This window comes from Rhodnius prolixus, unplaced genomic scaffold (assembly GCF_049639745.1).
Source record: "Rhodnius prolixus isolate KJV_2025 unplaced genomic scaffold, Rpr scaffold_10, whole genome shotgun sequence".
NCBI lineage: Eukaryota > Metazoa > Arthropoda > Insecta > Hemiptera > Reduviidae > Rhodnius > Rhodnius prolixus.
This window is the reverse complement of record NW_027411615.1, coordinates 9,231,926-9,250,064: the sequence shown is the minus strand read 5'-3', so window position 1 is coordinate 9,250,064 and position 18,139 is coordinate 9,231,926. Positions and strand designations below refer to the sequence as shown.

At 33.8% G+C, this 18,139-nt stretch overlaps 1 protein-coding gene across 6 annotated transcripts in view; it reads left to right on the top strand.

The window, feature by feature from the left end:
* Window positions 1–18,139, top strand: part of LOC141456711 (zinc finger protein rotund-like) — a 601,670-nt gene that overhangs the window by 328,845 nt on the left and 254,686 nt on the right. For all 6 annotated transcript variants that reach the window (XM_074132931.1, XM_074132932.1, XM_074132933.1 and 3 more), the window contains exon 4: window positions 8,360–8,405. In XM_074132931.1, the coding sequence (XP_073989032.1) occupies window positions 8,360–8,405 (46 nt within the window). The remainder of the gene's footprint in view (window positions 1–8,359; window positions 8,406–18,139) is intronic.

Below are 18,139 nucleotides of genomic sequence, written 5' to 3'. Positions count from 1 at the left end.
TCTCTCTGACTTTGCACAGACTTTTCAAACGACCCTCGTATAGTGGAGACCCAAATTGAATATAATGAACCAGTTTGTTAAAATTTTACGGCTAACAAAATCAAAACAGAATTTTGTAAAATACTAGTTATTAGTTTGTGAGGAGGAAAAAGCTCCGTTTTTTAAAACCGTTTATTTTGTTTTCTAGCTTAAAAGTAAAAAAAAAGTTCTCAGAATGTTTCAAAAGAAGTTTCGTTAGAAACAATATTCAAAACCAAGTTTATCGCCATAAGAAATACAATGCGTGAAAGTATAAAGGAAAAATCAATGTAGTCATTTACGAGAAAATGTGAGAAAAACGTGAAAAATCCATTTTGTAAAGTGTTCCATCGGGATTAGGATCGCTTAGTTGGATTATATTATTATCCTTACTTCGTAATAAAAAGTAGAAAAAAAACACAACTCTTATATGTCAGAGAATGTGTCTGTCTACAACTGTGTAGATTGTTAAGGCAGTGGTGGTTTTAGACCAGCCAATCATTTTGGTCACACATCGCTTGACATTCAAAGAAATCATTACCAAAATGCTCTTGTGAACTTTAATATTGATTCCTAACTATTCAGTTTTCCGGTATTACAGCCACAACTTCCGCTCTTAATACCGCATACTTCAATACAAAATCCTCTGCAATGATACAGTTGATTATCCTCTATGTTATCTTGATTCGTTTGAAAGAAACATCTATTGTCTCACGTTGTATTCTCTTTGTTTCTGTACAAAATACAGTAATAAGTCCTACTTGAAATTAGCATTTTCTTCAACTTTTTTTTCAGACAGAGACCTTAAAAAAAATAATAAATAAATAAATAGGAATATTTTAAGAGAAATTAGCAAACTACAAGCGCATCCCTTGCATCGCGTATATGTGTGTAATTATGACACTTTACTAACGGTTTTTAGCCTCAATATTGAATGCAACTGGTAACATTTAAAAGAGCTTTGACGTAAACATTAAAAATCTGATATTATAGTGATTAGTAGTCGTCAAAGTGCACTTACATAGATACTTCATTGCCACTACACCAGTCCACTCAGTAGATTTATTTTATTTATTGGAAAGTTCAATCAACATCGCTATGAAGTACTTTTAATCGAATTTGCCCCCAAAAAATGTTTCAAATGAAAGTTTTTTGAAATATTCATGCGCAGAATGAGAACCAAATTCGATCGAACTTGTCTAAAAGTTATTCAATGTAGAGATAGTACGATTAAAGACTAAAATCAGCGTTATAAGCAATGAATACTTCAGAGCAAGAAGCACATGTTCAAGTTACAAAGTGTCTGAATTATGGTAATATGGTCAAATCGGAGCAAATTCTCAACATTTGCTTTTAGAGAGGGTCATTTCTGTATGGAGTAGTGGTGTTTGAATCAATTTCTATTTAATAAAAGACTGGAAATAGAATATTATGCTAAAAGATTCATTAAGCCATTCGTATTATGCAAACGGCTTTTTGGTTTTCTTTTAAGTCTTATTTTATTAGTACATTTATTAATAGAGTAAAGGTTACTTTTGACTCTATTACTTTTATTTTTCTTATTTTATAGATGAAAAATTGTATTTTAATAAGTGTAGTTTAACATTTTTTAAGCCATCTTTGTTATAATAAGACTTGAATGCAATTAATGCATCAATTTTGGCGGGATTTTAAATTAGCAGAAGTGTCACTTTACCTTCAGAGCTTCTCAATAAAAACGCCGTCTCAATTTCACTGAACACTTCGTATTTCCGTTACATACTTGGAATCGGTCTTATATTTGCAACTTTTATTACGAAAAATTAATTTTAGTGGGTCTCTGATCGAATTTAAAGACAGAATATAATTCATTTTTTTATTAAATTTCAAAAAGCGTCATCATATTTGGTGCCCAAGGCGTTTTCCAGGCCACTGCCGACTTACGAACAGCATTCTCTCGTTACAGTTTGGAATGCCCATCACTAGACAGTGAATTGTACGAAGAGAAAATCTATCTCTGCTTGACAGTCCAATACACTAACCACCGAGCTAATATTTACCGCTTCAGAATCGCTAAAGTCATCATACTAATCTCTTTACTTGTAGGTATTTACAAGTAATATTTATTATCTTTATTATTTACATTAATTGAAAGATTAAAATTTCCACACTCGATTACGCGTGGCAATAAATTTTAAACTAATTCATCGTTTCAGTAAATATTTTACTCGTATATAGAGACTGACGTTCCCAACAAATGGTTAAATTTTCATAAAGATCAGATGAATACAAAGCGAGATATTGGGACTTGTATTTCGAAGATTTTTAAAACTATCAAAACTTTAGCCTCAAATATCTTCTAAACTAATTCATCGTTTCAGTTTATATTTTACTCGTATATAGAGACTGACATTCCCTACAAATGGTTAAATTTTCATAAAGATCTGATGAATACAAAGCGAGATATTGGGACTTGAATTTCGAAGATCTTTAAAACTACCAAAACTTTAGCCTCAAATATCTTCTAAACTAATTCATCGTTTCAGTTTATATTTTACTCGTATATAGAGACTGACATTCCCTGGGAATGGTTAAATTTTCATAAAGATCTGATGAATACAAAGCGAGATATTGGGACTTGAATTTCGAAGATCTTTAAAACTACCAAAACTTTAGCCTCAAATATCTTCTAAACTAATTCATCGTTTCAGTTTATATTTTACTCGTATATAGAGACTGACATTCCCTGGGAATGGTTAAATTTTCATAAAGATCTGATGAATACAAAGCGAGATATTGGGACTTGAATTTCGAAGATCTTTAAAACTACCAAAACTTTAGCCTCAAATATCTTCTAAACTAATTCATCGTTTCAGTTTATATTTTACTCGTATATAGAGACTGACATTCCCAACAAATGGTTAAATTTTCATAAAGATCAGATGAATGCAAAGCGAGATATTGGGACTTGAATTTCGAAGATTTTTAAAACTACCAAAACTTTAGCCTCAAATATCTTCTAAACTAATTCATCGTTTCAGTTTATATTTTACTCGTATATAGAGACTGACATTCCCAACAAATGGTTAAATTTTCATAAAGATCTGATGAATACAAAGCGAGATAGCAATGGTAAGTGAGAGTAACTGGCTAGCTTTTCATGACTTCTTCGAAACTTTAATGGTTTTCTTCAAATTTTATACAGTACCCCTATTTCTGTGACTTTGTTGATGTCACAAAGAGCTACAAGAGTCTACTACCTCATAGGTATCTATCTGGAATGATTACCGTTTAATTTAAACCCATCCTTGGATCCAGAAGCAAAATCCAGGAAGCTTTTCCAAGAAACGCGACTCTTTCATATTCTGATCATATTCTTCTTAGCTGGGACAGCACCTCACTAATCTTCACTATTTTAGATAAACCTTCTAGCGGTCCGGCCGGGTAGGAGTCCCGAGGATTGACGAGGACTTGCCGAGTGTCCTTGTCTAAAAAAAAAAAAAAAAAACTGATAGAATTTGATATAGTGGTATTCGGAAGTATGAAAGATGAACTTTTGGCAATTTTTCATTTTTAAGTTATGGTAGTCTCAAACCGATTCCTACAATCCACTTTTTCGAACCCATGGGTTCTATAGTAGAAAAAGAGAAAATAAATGCAGTGAACTTCCATGTCCTTCATACTTCGATTTCCTTTATACTTTGAAGGACTGCACAATCGTTCCATTTCTCTTAGGGTACGTTTCTTCCCTAGAGAGGCGACGTTTCTAGTTTCCATTCCTCAGAGAAGGTGGAAGAAAACCAGTGTAGAGAAGAACGCTCCAGATCTTTCCAACACTTTAAACATTGTAATTTAAGCCAGCCTAGTTTATAGATTCCATAGATTAAATAGAAATCCAGTTTGAGCCATTTTCTATAGCTAAATTAGCAGGAGAATATAAATTATGAAACAAGACACAGGTCATAATTAAAATAATTTATACATGAAACTTTTGGTGAATGAATATCCTGATGAATAACATCGCCGCTCCTTCAGTCTCTAAGTGAATATGTTATGAGATTTAATTATTTCGCAGTTTACATGTTTATTTCATTACTAGCATACATTTAATTTAAAATATATTACCTTGTCCATCATTTGTCATCATTTTTAAAAAATTATTTAATTATTCTAAAGTGGTCCAGCAGAGATCATTTTTAAGATTCGTGAAAGCAATAATTATTTAATTCACTAGCCGGTGTCAGAATATTTGACTTACATGGATATTAGTTTACACTTAAATTGACTTGACTTGTTCACATTCTTAAAGCTGTAAACTTTTCTTGACGCTTAATTTTGAAGCAACTTATCGTGAAGGAACGAAATACCAACAGGTCGCACTGCAAACTTCCTGTAAACGCTTATCTATCGTATCCTCGAACGGCAAGTTCAAAGAAAAGCTGTTCATCTACGAAAAAACTAAGAAGGACGGTAAACTTGATTGAGTCAGCTATTGAGGAAGATAAAAGTAAAGGAGGGAGGATAACGATCCTGGCATAATTCTGTGGATCAGATAGCTGCGTTGTCAAGCAGGTGTTGTTGTAGCCTGAATCGAAAAGAAAAGAAGCGACGCCATCGAATCCAGGTTAAAAAGTCACAGAAAATAAGGAAAAAGGAAAGAAAAAGTCTCAGAATAAAAATTAAGGATGATATTAGCACCAAACGAAACGGAAAGAGAATATTGCCACTATGAGTTATAATTTTCTTATTTTGTGCCAAACTTTCGACGTAGAAACTCGGACAACTTCAGAGCTTATGCTTATTAACAATCCTAATAATTTTTATATTGTTACATTTAAGATTAGTATGTCTTCTGTCCTGATGTTTAGGTATCTAAACAGTCAGGGCACCAGAACAACAAGAGTCGGTCGTCGGCAAGCTGCAGCTCACGAATGATATTGATGCTGTTTCAGTCATCATCTCTTTTAGCTTGCCTCCGTTCATCAGGGCTTTTCAGTTCTTATCTTCTTTTGTAAAGACAATCGCTGCTTGTCTGAGCAAATTTAAGCAGCAAAACGAATTAGGAAACTGCGCTACCACTAGTCAATACTAGACTTACTTTGGTATCATCGACTTTTCGGGAGGAAAGCAACGAAATGCCTCCTCCCTCTGCGCTTGTCTAGCAGATAAACTCATAATAGGGCTCCATTTGGTGGATTATGGCACACAGATTAATGCTAACCACTTTCAAGTTACTAATCACGTTACAAAAACGCAATTTCTAGTTTCTTAAGGAGCCAGCTTCTCAGTATCCCCCTAAAAGAGCAACAGACTAAAGTTTCTGGGCCTCCAAATGCGTTCCTTTCAACGCAAACCGAGTTTCTGGTTTTTATTTAAGGCGAATAACACCGTTTTTAGACCCCGATCTGAGTGCAGGATATGACCACCCAGGAATCTCTTTAGCGAATTCCTTTTTACAGATATCTGTCAATCTTGGTGAATCTTCATCTGTGGACTTACACATGGAGGCCGTATGTGGTTCACTTTCGTCCAAACTTTGTGGTTCTTTCTCTTCGTTGCGTCTATCTTTTGTATTTAGAAGGCACTAATTTTTAATTTTTTAAAATTATTTTGTTTCCTTAATAATTAACTGAATACCCAAGTATTTTTTCTTATTAATACACATTTTTTTAAAATATTTTTCGGCCGTTGCCCCGTGGAGCCATGTTCGTATAAATTTAGTTAATTGGAAAATTTAGTTTTCTCTACATTCTGCAATTAAAGAAAGAATTTATAAACCATTTTATCACAAACCCTTAACATTTTTTATTTTTTATCAATATTTTTAAGGATAAAGAAAATAATTGAGGAAATTAGAATATTTTTAGAGAGGAAATTATCAACGTCTAAGTATGACGTTCTTACTTAGCCCCTTAGCCCCTTAGCCCCTTAGATAGCCGAACAATTATCACTTTGCTGGGCTGTTAGCTATGCAACAATTCCGTAAAAATGCGGAACATGTTAACAAAAAAGAGTAATAATACATTTTTGTTGGAAAATTAACGAAAATTTTCATTGAATTAACTTCCGTTTGTTCGGAAAAGCTTGTATACACGAGGAAAAGGCGTCACTTAATACAACTTGTTCATTAAAAGGAAAGATAATGCAGCCTACAACGTTGCTTAAATATCCTTTACTTTCCCAAAATACTTGCAACTGCTCGTCTCCACCTTAACTTTGCTCCAACTTCCATTATGGGTGCTCCTGATTATGGAGTCCAAACTAAACATTTTGTTTACATAATTCCTTCGATTTATCTACTGCATTCCCAGAGCAGCAACATCTGCCAGTCATGCGTCACTGTTGCATTGCAATTCGTCGCCAATACTTCCTTAGGCTGGAAACATAGTGGAGCGGCGAGCAAAGCGGCGATGATAGCGAAGAGCAAAGCGGCGAAATCAAACACAAGTAAACAAATGGGACCGCGCATAGTGGCGAGCAAAGCGAAGATAGAGTAACGCTATCTATAAAGAGTGGAGCAAAGCGTTATGACATGTTTGATTTCTTCGCTCTCATCGCGCTCAATTTGTAAAGGTTATTTTTCAAAGGTTATGGATATTGATACATTTATTGGTTTAGTTTGTTTAAAGAAACCTCTGTGGGACCGTAATATTTGCGAAGCTACAACAGTTTTTAACAATTAATAATTAATCGTTAAAATTAATTAACAATTAGTGGTTAATGGAGAATTCAGGTAATTTTTGCTACATTTAATTTGGTTCTCAATCCCTTAATGCTAACTTTCATCTAAATACTAGGCAAAATTAAATTAAATTTTCACGTCCTACTACTTCTGATCAGAACGAGTTCTCCAATCCTTCTTCTGTAGCGTCGTACTACTCCAGTTTTTCAGATGAACAACATTAATTTACAACTGATTTAATAATTATTAGTAATAATAAAGTGATTTAATAAAAATTTTTTTTTTTAATTGACTAATTTCTTTTTATCTGCATATATTTCTATTTTGTTTTTATTTATTATTTTCTAACCTTAAAGTAACTGCTAGGATTAATGGGGTTACACAGATTTGTATTTAGTTAATTTTTCTATATTGTGCCTAACTTTTGTTGTGAGTTGTATTATTCAAAAACAATAAAATTTGATTTTGATTAATGGGGTTACACTGGGCTAGTATGTAATCAAATGTTGATTCGAAAATACGCATGAAACTTGCCAGGATGCTTCCGAAGTTGATGGTACAAGTGATGAAATTCACTAAGTTCATTTCTAGACTTATTTATGTCATGTACACTGCAGCTCCTACTACTAAGCTGCTGCAAATACCAAAGTTTCAACGAAGAATTTTCATATAAAAATAGTTCCTCCATCTTGTTTTGTCAAAAGGAGAATGCGACTACGCTTGTCACTATGTGCATGCGAATCTTTGCTCGCTGCTCGTCGCTCTCTTTGATCTGAAGCAGCTATCATCGCCGCTTTGCTCGCCGCTCCACTATGTTTCCAGCCTTAGATGCCTTCATTATTCTTAGATACTAAATCCCAATGAATTTCCTAAATCCTTCAAATTTTGCAACTTAAATTCTCAGTGCATACTCCACATACTGTCCCGTTCTTCTATCCTTTATATTCTTCTCCATAGGGCAGCAGCCTGTGATGAATCCTTCATCTCCCTGCTACTTCTCTTTCAGAACTCTTCACCGGCACACATTCATCCTACTCCTTCACTCTCTGTTTTAAAACTCGTCCTCTCTCTCTTTCTCATTCATATATTACCTCTTCCAACCCCAGCTTGTCATTTACTAAAGTTTTCTTCGCTTGTATTCATTCATATTATATTTCGTTAATACGTAACACATTTAAATTTTGTTACTTTTATTTAATTTTATTCGCCTAATATTTTGTCAGCCATTGTTTTTGTACATGTTTTTTATTATTAAGAATCTACGTCTCTGAATAAAGTTATGATTTCATAAAATTTCAATTTCATTTCAACCAATAGAAGATGAATCATTTTTTACGACTATCAATTTGATCAAAGTTTTGCTATTAAAGCAACCTGCCTTTGGTTTGTTTCTTGTGCTTAACTAGTTACTTCAACATCACTGTTGAAATCAAAGAAAATTTTTAGAGAAACTATAAAAACTCTTTTCGTATTAAAGAATCAGTCACTTGAAAAAAGATGAACAAAATTATAAATACAAACATCTTTGGTTTTTCGTGTGTATAATTTATCAGTAGCAGTTGTGTAAAGTTCCAAATAAGCTGTCCCACAATCTTACGTGTATATGTAAATAAATATCAAATACATTTTGTCCTATTTGTGTATTTAATATAAATTTGAACCATTGGTTGTCTGTTACAGGCTAAGATGAATCCAGATAGTCAAAATAACCAAGCTATGCACAAAGGTGAGTGGCAGATTGTTTGATTACCAAATATTGTTTAATGTTATTTTTTAAAATAATAAATTAAGAACTGGAAGACTTTTAGCCATTAATATATTTTGTACTGGAGAGAAATGATTGGTTGTTTTTGAAGAAGATAACCTGGAAGAAATGTTTTTAAAAATAAGTGCTGCGACAAGAAATAAGAAAATTTACCCAAATTTCTTCAGTTTGTAAATAAATGTATGAATAAAATGTTCTGTTCATCGACCTCGACCGTGATGTTTAAAACCAAATGGCGTCTATCAAGGCAGACAAAGTACTGTAAAGAAATGTGTGATGCGAGAGAATTCTCAGACCATAGTCTGTGGTTTAGAGCGAAGTATGATTAACCTATAGGATACAGTTAATTCTTTGACAAAGGTTGATTATAACAGAAAACTTTCGACTATGGTAATCGAATATGTCTGATTTTGATTCGTTTAGCATCTTAAATTATCATATTTATGGAACTTAAATGAATTAATATTCATTAGTTTTTGACAAGCCCAACTATTTGTGCTTGTTGTTATGTAAATTTTAGTTGTTAGCATTGTTTTATGCATTTAGTAGAGCAAAGTTCCTTACAAATAAGTTTTTAGCTGTATCAGTAAAAATGTTCTCGTTGATTGATAGGGGAGTAGTTGCAATCTTAGCAACTCCATCTTTTATGCAACTCCACTTTGTGCTTTTTTTTTAAAGCAATGCAAGTATCTCGTTCTCCTTTTAATCATTACATTAATGTGGATCTGGCTTCATTAAACTTCTCTACATCAGTGTATAAAAGGTGCAATTAATCTGAGTGGAGCTAATATGAAACGAGCTCAGTGACTTGGATAAACTTTAAAGCTGTACTGCTCCAAATACGTTTTCATTTATCATTTCAACTGCTATTATTTTCCTTACATTATAACATTTGGATCATTAATTCAGCTGATTGAGAAAGTAATGGAGTCTTCACTTTCATCACGTCATACTTCCTTTTGGTCTAGTGTAGGCTTTCATATTTCTTAGCACGGAGAAAATTTTAATTGAGGAAAAGTGCAATTTTCATAACTTGTGATTGGCTTGTCATTTCCATAATGATAAAGAAAATAATATTAAACTTTTGAGACTATCCTTTATTATATCTAGATTGTTGAGGGAATGACTTAAAGACTTAATACAACCAAATTCACGAAACTATACGGTGACTTTTGTCATGTTTCTCATAGTATGTAGTCAAGTGTAGAATGAATGTATGGTCTTGAGATGGGTCTGTACCTTCGCTAAACCCAAAAACATTGCTCACATCACCTTTCAAATTAAGGCCCTTAGTTTTCTCTTTTCCTAGGAGCTTCTTTTACAGATGGACAGTGCGATATGTGACGAGTGAACACTGTCCAAAGGCTGATAGAGCTCTGAAAAGGCTCTCGACAATAGATGGTGGCATGCTTTATATTAAAAAATGAAAACAAATTTCAGTTTAAAAGAAAAAAGATATTGATTGCTTTACTCTTTCGTTGTGTTAAGAAATTCAATTTTGTTAATTATAATTTAAGTCACGTTTAAGAAAATGCAGCTCACATAGTCCCTTATTAATTGTATAGAATAATGTATAGATCAGAATATTAAAAACCTTTAACGGACTTATAAAAGGAACTGTTCATAGACTTGATGAAACAAAACCAGAGGCTAACTTAGAACCGCAGTCACTATCGGGTCTCTAATTCGAACAGTAAGTTGTAATCTAAACTTCTATAAAGTGTAAAAATCTTAGAGATTTAGAAATACTTAAAGGCTTTTAAAAAGTTAGAGATTTGTAAGGTTTCACATTAAATAAGTTAACAACATTTCTTGGCTCTACTAAAACATCTAATTTAAACCCAAAATGGTTCCATTATTTTCCTGTTTAAGTGAAAACACAGCTTCAGAATGTAGTTGGTGTAACGTTTAGTAAAATGTGTTATCAAAACCCGCTCGTATTCTGAGTGTATTATCTGTAGAGTTGATGTTTTTTAATAAAATTTAATATATATTTAAATTATTATTTTTTAATAGGGAATAAGTTTGAGGAAAGAGAAATGAAATCAACGCATTTATTTCAAAGTTTACGTAAAGGACTTAAGAAATAAACCAGGTTCTTCATTCTACTTTAAAACATTATAAACAGTTGTTTAAAAATATTTTTCAATTTTATTGTAACCAATTAGATTTTAAATACATTTACCCTAACATTAAAGCTAAAGTATTAGTCTAAAAAAAAACCTAAAATGTAATAAAAGTTCAATCAATCACCGGCTAAATTATATGGCTTGATAAAGTGCCAGAGCTAGCCAATGAAAACTTTAGAATATTAATGAAAAACTCCGCCCTGAATGTCTAAAGGATAAAGCCAACTTACAGCAGCTTGAAGTGCTTTGCGCAGTTTTCATGTTTTTTTTGGTTTCCAGGATACCAGGTTTATCAGCTTTCGTCCATGATCCGCCAAGTCTTTATGGTGTCACATTTCGACCTTTCATTTTTGTTATTTATTAACACAAACAGTGTATTTAACAGAATGTCCAATTGCTCATTGAATTTGCAAGAAGTTATTCTTAGTTGTTGAGATTCCGCTGTCACAAATTCGAAAACAGTCTACCGATCCTCTTGAGATGAACCCATTTCGAGAGGCCTTGTTCCTTCAGGCACTTTTCTTTCAACTTTCTCCTAAATCACATGCGAAAAAAGCGTTGTATTCGTTCAGACTTTGTATTTCAAGTTATCAAATATTATCTTAGAAATTAAACAAAAGCGAATTTTACAAATGAGATCTGGGAGTATGTGTTAATTGAAAGATTGGCTAGTTATATTTAGTTATTTTTATGAATGAGAAATGGTTCTGGCAAACGAATAATCATAACTAGGGAACGGATTCGTATGTATTTACATATTTTTTTCTAGGCAATTTACAGACGTTTTTCAACTAGAAGTATTCATACTGACACTTTTTAAGCCGTTTGAGTCTACTTTTATTTCACATATTTCCACATATTTGGATGTTATCGCATATTTATACATATTTGATTAAAATAAATAAATATTTCTACATATTTAATCAAAATATGTACATATTTTTCATTTTGGGCATATTTTCATAATTGGGAGGTGGTTGACAGGAACTGTGAACCACACACTGTAGGGCTGTGAATCACAGTGGGTACAATGGTTATTGTAATTTACACAGAATGCTGCTAAACAGTGACGGGCACTTGTTAGTTCTTTGAAGTTGTCTGACGTTGTCTGTTCTTTCAGCTCGTTCGTTGAAGTGTCCAATTCATTTCGTTCGGTCACTTAGTGTATTCTTTTTTGGGTGAAATGCCACGAACATCGGCCTCAAACAAACAACTGGTTGCTAAATATCTTCGCGAGTTTCCAGCAGAACTTTTTCGAAGTGATGGAGACATTTTGTACTGCACAGTTTGTGACAAGCGCGTTTCTTGCTCTCAACGTTCCCAAGTCACCCAACATATTGCCACCGGATCGCACATAGAGAATAAAAACAGAAAGAAAGAGAGGACGTCCTATCAAGCCTTCCTTACATCTCCATCATCAAGTAAGTCTACTCTGAGTACAGATCTGTGTCGGGCTTTGGTTAGAGCAGATATCCCTTTCCACAAACTTAAAAATCTTCATTTCAAAGGATTTTAGTCGTTACAAGTCCATCTTACGCCCAGATCGTCGTCACTTTACGTTCCAACATTTGAAATTTCATGTGGTTGCAAACAATTTCGAAGAGTGAAGTTTTCAAAATTGAAAATTTAACATCTTTTTATAAATAGTAAAAATGTTCTTTGTTGTATAAATCATTATAACTTGTTCCTAATAAATTATTATAAATTGTAAAAATGTTCTTTTCTTGTTTAAATAATTATAACTTGCCAAAAAAAAAAAAAAAATCCATTTTCATAAAAAAAAATGATCTGCTAACGACATCTTATTATGATTGAATTTTATCTATTTTTTAAAGGATATTTCCCTCAATACATTATTTTCTTTATAACAGACTAAGGATGAATTCACACGCGTTCGAAACGTTTCTGATATAATAAGATGTAAGCCCAATTTTTGGACTGTAATTTTTGTCTTCTTATAAACAGTATTACTTACTAATACTTTACAGACCAAACACACACGAAATATTTTTAGAAAAAACAATTCTTAGACTTCATAAAGTCTGCGGTTTTTAAATCTAGATTTGAAGTCAAGCTTATGTCCATTTCCCTTGGTCTTCTGATGCAAATTTTGGTCCAGCTATTTCAACTTCGAGTTTCTGATAAAATTTTCCAAAGATGTTTCTTCAAACTGCTACTTATTTTTTTTAATCTCGCTTTCTCACTCTTGATACTTTGGAGAAATCTTACGCGCTAGTCTGAGTTGACTTGCATGTATATTAAATAATTTAAAGTTGGAAAAAACGTTAAAGAACGTGTTGCAAATAAATAAGGGATTGAAAGGTCCCGCCATGCAGCGAATGAAATTATCATTTATACAGGCTTCTGGAACTTGGACGTCCTAAAATTTATAAGAATCATTTGGTTTCACTGATATAAACCAGTCCAAGACCTCCTGGAATGTTGCTACTAACAACATTGTTTCTTAAACCACACAAACTCTGATGAGAACATACATTCTCTTTAGGAAATACATTTTTTTAAAAAAACTTAGAATGGTCGTAGTTGTGAGATGACTTCAAGGTTAGGCAAATTCAGTGTATTAAAATATATACAGCTCCCCTGGGATCACAATATTCTCAGGGAATGTTTCAAACCAAATTGATAGGCCTAACACTCGTTTTGTACTAATTATCTTTTTGACCATCGCTTTGTATCGCTATAGAAAACGCAAAAAAAAAATCCATTGAGAATATCCCAATTGGGGTCTGAAACACAGCAAACAGAAGACACAATATTTGGTATTTGGCCAATCATTTTAAATATCTCAGACTTTTCATCCAATTAATTGGGAACTAGAGACCTGGAAACGCAAAACCGACTGGAACTTGGCGAGGGCTTTGATTTCTATTTTGTGGTCCAGTCCAGTTCGCTTGGAGTTTAAGAAAAGATTGTAAAAAACCTTTCATGTATGGTTCGGAATGTTGGGGGCAGTTACTACTGGGTAAGCGAGCACTCTTTTGGCAAAGGAAATGGATCTCTAAAGGCACAACATTGAAATTCATTGAAGGAGGAAATAATACAACGACGTCTGCACTCTTTACCAAAAGCAGTCCCTCTTTAAATCGGAAAATTAGACATGATAATTCTCTGATCTCGTAGTCTACCCACGATAAGTACCTAGGCCTAACTTTGGACAACAAACTGACCTTCACTACTCCACGTTCAGGACAAAGTAGACGCAGGCAAACTGGACTACAAGACTATTATTTCCTCTACTCTCACGTGATTCCAAAATGATTGTGACCAACAAACTCCTCCTTTGGTCATTAGGCCGATGTTGCTGTCCACCTGGAGTCCTGACTTGTTGTAGCAACATCAAGAAACTCAAGAGAAATCAGAACAAATTTCTCTGACTCTCCACGACGCACTAGAATTGACTCACTCCACGAGACTGCATCCATTATTCCCTGGTACACTCCTATATCCAATATCGTCTGCTGAAACTCCTTTCCATCCTAGACTGTCATCCTAATCCACTCTGCCGCGACATAGCTCCTACAGTTCCTTCTATACCCTACAGGCACAAAAGACTCAAACACATCCTTCTCTAACTTTCAACGCTAGCTGCAGGTTTTTCCTTTCTTTTTCCCTGCCTTCTTATCCAACACCTTAACCTTTCTTGTTATCCTCACTTGTTATGAAGGTTAAAATGTTTTGTTATTTTATTGTTATAAATATTCGAATATTTATTTTTTTTGTACATATTTAGTGTAAAAAAGATTCATTCTACGTCGTCTGTAAAGAAAAAATAACTACCAGTATTACATTGAGACACTAGTAAGTAATGTATGACCACGTCGTGACGAGAGATGGCCCAGAAAAATGTCTACCAGCTGAAGGAGATAAGACAGCGTTGGAGACTAAGAACAGTAGATGGATGAAATCGTGAAGAAGATGATGATTAGACCTCAACATGTGGAATATAAGGGACTTTATTTTGGGCAACTGGATTCACTAATTGGTGTAAACTCAGATACAAAAAAGAAGTTATTTCTAAACTAGAATGATGTAAGTCTGGACCTAAAATAAAGGGGAATCGTAAATGTGTTTTTGCATTATCTGTTTTGATCTTTCTCAAAATTCAATAATGGTTGATCAGTGGCGCTGAGTCTATGGGGCGGATACTTGAACAGAATCCAAAAATTCAGGTTTATACAATCATTGTCTCGAACTTTTGTAGAGATACTACAGAATTGCTAAAGTAAAAATCATGTAACTAAGTGCCAAAACAAGAAAATGTTAGCTAAGATAATGAGTAAGATAATGTGAAAAATTCTAAAGTTTGGACTTTTCAGTTTGTTTTGGTACATTTCGAATAGATTTCCTAAAATTTAAATGTACAATAACGATAAATAAAATCCTGCTCTATAATAAAAACTGTTTTATATTAAAGACAAGATTTCTGTGATTCTTTTTTTCCAAATGGAAAGTCTGCAGTTTTTGTCTTTAGAAATTACAGTTAACTTCCTAAAAGTAAAAAATAAAAACTTTTATGCTGTTAAAAACGGTTTTGGACAGAGGTATTCATCCCAACTAAAACCAGCTTATCTTAAAGCCACCATCTTCCAGGAGACCCTAGCTTGGTCATTACTGCCACATTGGACAGCTTTCATCATTCATGGACGGCTTCATCCTCCTGCTGTTAATTTCTTCTGCATCCTCACTTTATTTCCTTATAGATCCTGTCTCCTTTTTCTTCTCAAATGTTTGGCTATTATTCTAAAATGTTATGTTTATTTAAACTGAAAAGTAGTTTTTTTGAAAAAGATTTCTTGAACTTTTAGTTACTTATGATCCTATTAACATTTTTCCTAAGTGTACAGATTCACTGTCACTGCTCCTTAAAAGATGATAAAGATTATCACTACATTATAAACTACTGAGTTAATATAAATAAAATCTAATTATATATTACGGGAATCAACGCTATCGTACTTTGGGATTCGATGAAGCTTTTGAATTCCCATCGAATCCAGTTTCTCTTTAATTACGAATTCCGAGAAAGATTGTTAACTAACCAAGCCTGCATAATTCTGAAATTCCTTTGAAATATTTTATGACATCTACACAATTACTGAAATTTATAAAGTAGAACGCCTTAAGCAAAAACTTTTATTGTTATCCTGAATCTTGAAAAGTATAATGTGTTGTTCCTTGGCCAAGAACGTTTTGTCTTATACATGACTATATTGTGTTGTTTCTAAGGCTAAGCTGGGAATTAAGATCCCAGAAGATGTTGTTAATCTGGGGTTCATGTTTCAGGATTTATAAATTCCATGGACTTTATCGGAGAGTGAGTTGTAAGAGGGCTCCTAGAATGGGAGTTAGTTAGAATTACCACTTAGCTGAATTCCTTACCTGCATTACTTAGTTTTGATCTACTCCAAATCTAGATTTGTAGATATTCTCTAGATCTCTAAGGACTAAGGAGTTTGTACTCCCTTCAGCTTAATATAAAATTTGCTTAACTGAGTTTTAATGAGATAATGATCCCATTATTCTAAATATATTTACTAGAGAGCTCTGCACAAGATGCGAGAGTCCTTTGTTGGTATCTGGTTTGTCCCTACTGTTTTCAGAGATAATGAGGGAGGTCTTCAATTAGTGAAGTATCTAAAAATACCTAGATTATTCCAAGGTGGAGAGGCGGTAAGGTAGGACCTTGTTTGAACATGCATGTAAAAATATTAAAGTTACTATAATTAAAATCTTAGGCATGTAAGGAAAAAGAAGGAATAGAAAATTTTTAAATAAATATAATAATATAATAAAACTAATTGGAACGCTCCAGGGTATTTACATTAATGAGCTGGAACTACTCTTCTGTTTTAGGGGAACCTTTTTTGCCCCTCTTATTTTAATCTGTCCATCAATATTCTCTTTTGTTGGTATTTTTGTTTTTTGTTTATATATATAGTCTTTTCTCCCTGCATGTATTTGACGAGGTGGCGTTGAGACCTAACTAAGATCAGTAGTGAAGATGCGGTGAACCTGTTAGGAGAATGTGGTCCTAAACAACCGTTTGGGGCCCAGTTCTCTCCTACAGATACTTTAGTGCCGGTCTCTGTCCGTCCGTATATACATATATCTGTGTGTGCATATGTGTTCAAACCTTTCGCTAGTTAATGGATCACTGTTCCACAGCCTTTTAGATTCCACACTGTTCGATTTATATTGTTTTGCAGTAGTAGTAGCCTTTTCCATTGCCGGAAACCCGGCCGGCGGCCACGTACTCATTTCCCTTCTTCCTGTAGTTACAGTAGTTGCGCATTAACTGCACCACACTTTTCACTACCCTCTCTCTCGACGTTATGCTTTATTTTCCTGCAGAATAATATTAATAATAAACGGCGCGTGTTCAACATATCTAGTGGGTGTGCATAATTACCCCTGTGTGTGACAGTGGCAAACCTCTGGGAGTGGCCAATTCTCATTGGTTCTAACTAGCGCCATCTTGCTTTTAAAAAGCTCATTATGTATTACCTAGTTAACTAGTGTATATTGTAATTTTTTTAATTAATATATTACCCGCACAGAGCAGGCCGCCTGTGACTGGTTGGCCTTCATCTGGGGAAATAAGTAACCACTTTTGATGTACTGGATTAGCAATGGCCTGCACTTAGTAAATAAATATGTCGCTTCTTAAAACTAATTTCCTTGTTTACCCTTAATCTATTTATTTCTACTCACAGTGAGTAGTTTGGTTAATTAATGGTTCGTTCCATAAAATATTGCTTGTAATTCAACCACAACACACTTCATAATATGAGCAATTAACTCACCTCAGGACTTAGTAGTAATTGTTTACAAGAAATTAACGAAGCTATGAATCAAGGTAAGAAATTGTAGTTATATAAATGTAGTCTCAGTTTGAAATGTCCATTTTAAGTGGACAGTTAGTCGATGGATGAACTATTATTTAATTTTCTTTTTTTTTTAATATGCGCTAAAATTTAAAAGTAATTTATTAAAGAAACTTGTCAACAAATGCGGAAAGATATCAATGTCTCATTGATAGATAAATAATTAATTACTTCTGAATACTAAAGCATTATTGGTGCTGATTTTTTTTTTAATTTATTTATTTATTTTGTAATTTACAATTTGTATAAATATATACAATAAGTAAATAGGAGGTGAATGAGATGAACTGGAGCGGGAAGAGCAGGAGGAGAGAAGCTACCCAGCGGTAGCACTCTCTAGATGAGAGAGGGGAATGGTGAGGAGGAGAATATGAGTAGGAGAGAGTATAGATTTAGTTCTTCAGACTGTAAGGAAGTCGTGGGGCCACTGGCGATTCAGTCGGCGAGGAGTATTAGGGATGTCAGAGGAAGCGAGAGACAGTACAAGAGGATTAGAGCTAGTCGAGAGAGTAGTACGGAATTTTTGGGATTTAGTCTCGGCGAGTTGGTGTATGAAGGGAATGTTGAGGTGGGTGTGAAGAGTGAGGTTAGTCACAGTAGAAAGGTGCGTCAGCTATCTGTCGGAGGAGTTTTGACTGAAATGTCTGTGCAGTCCGTAGGT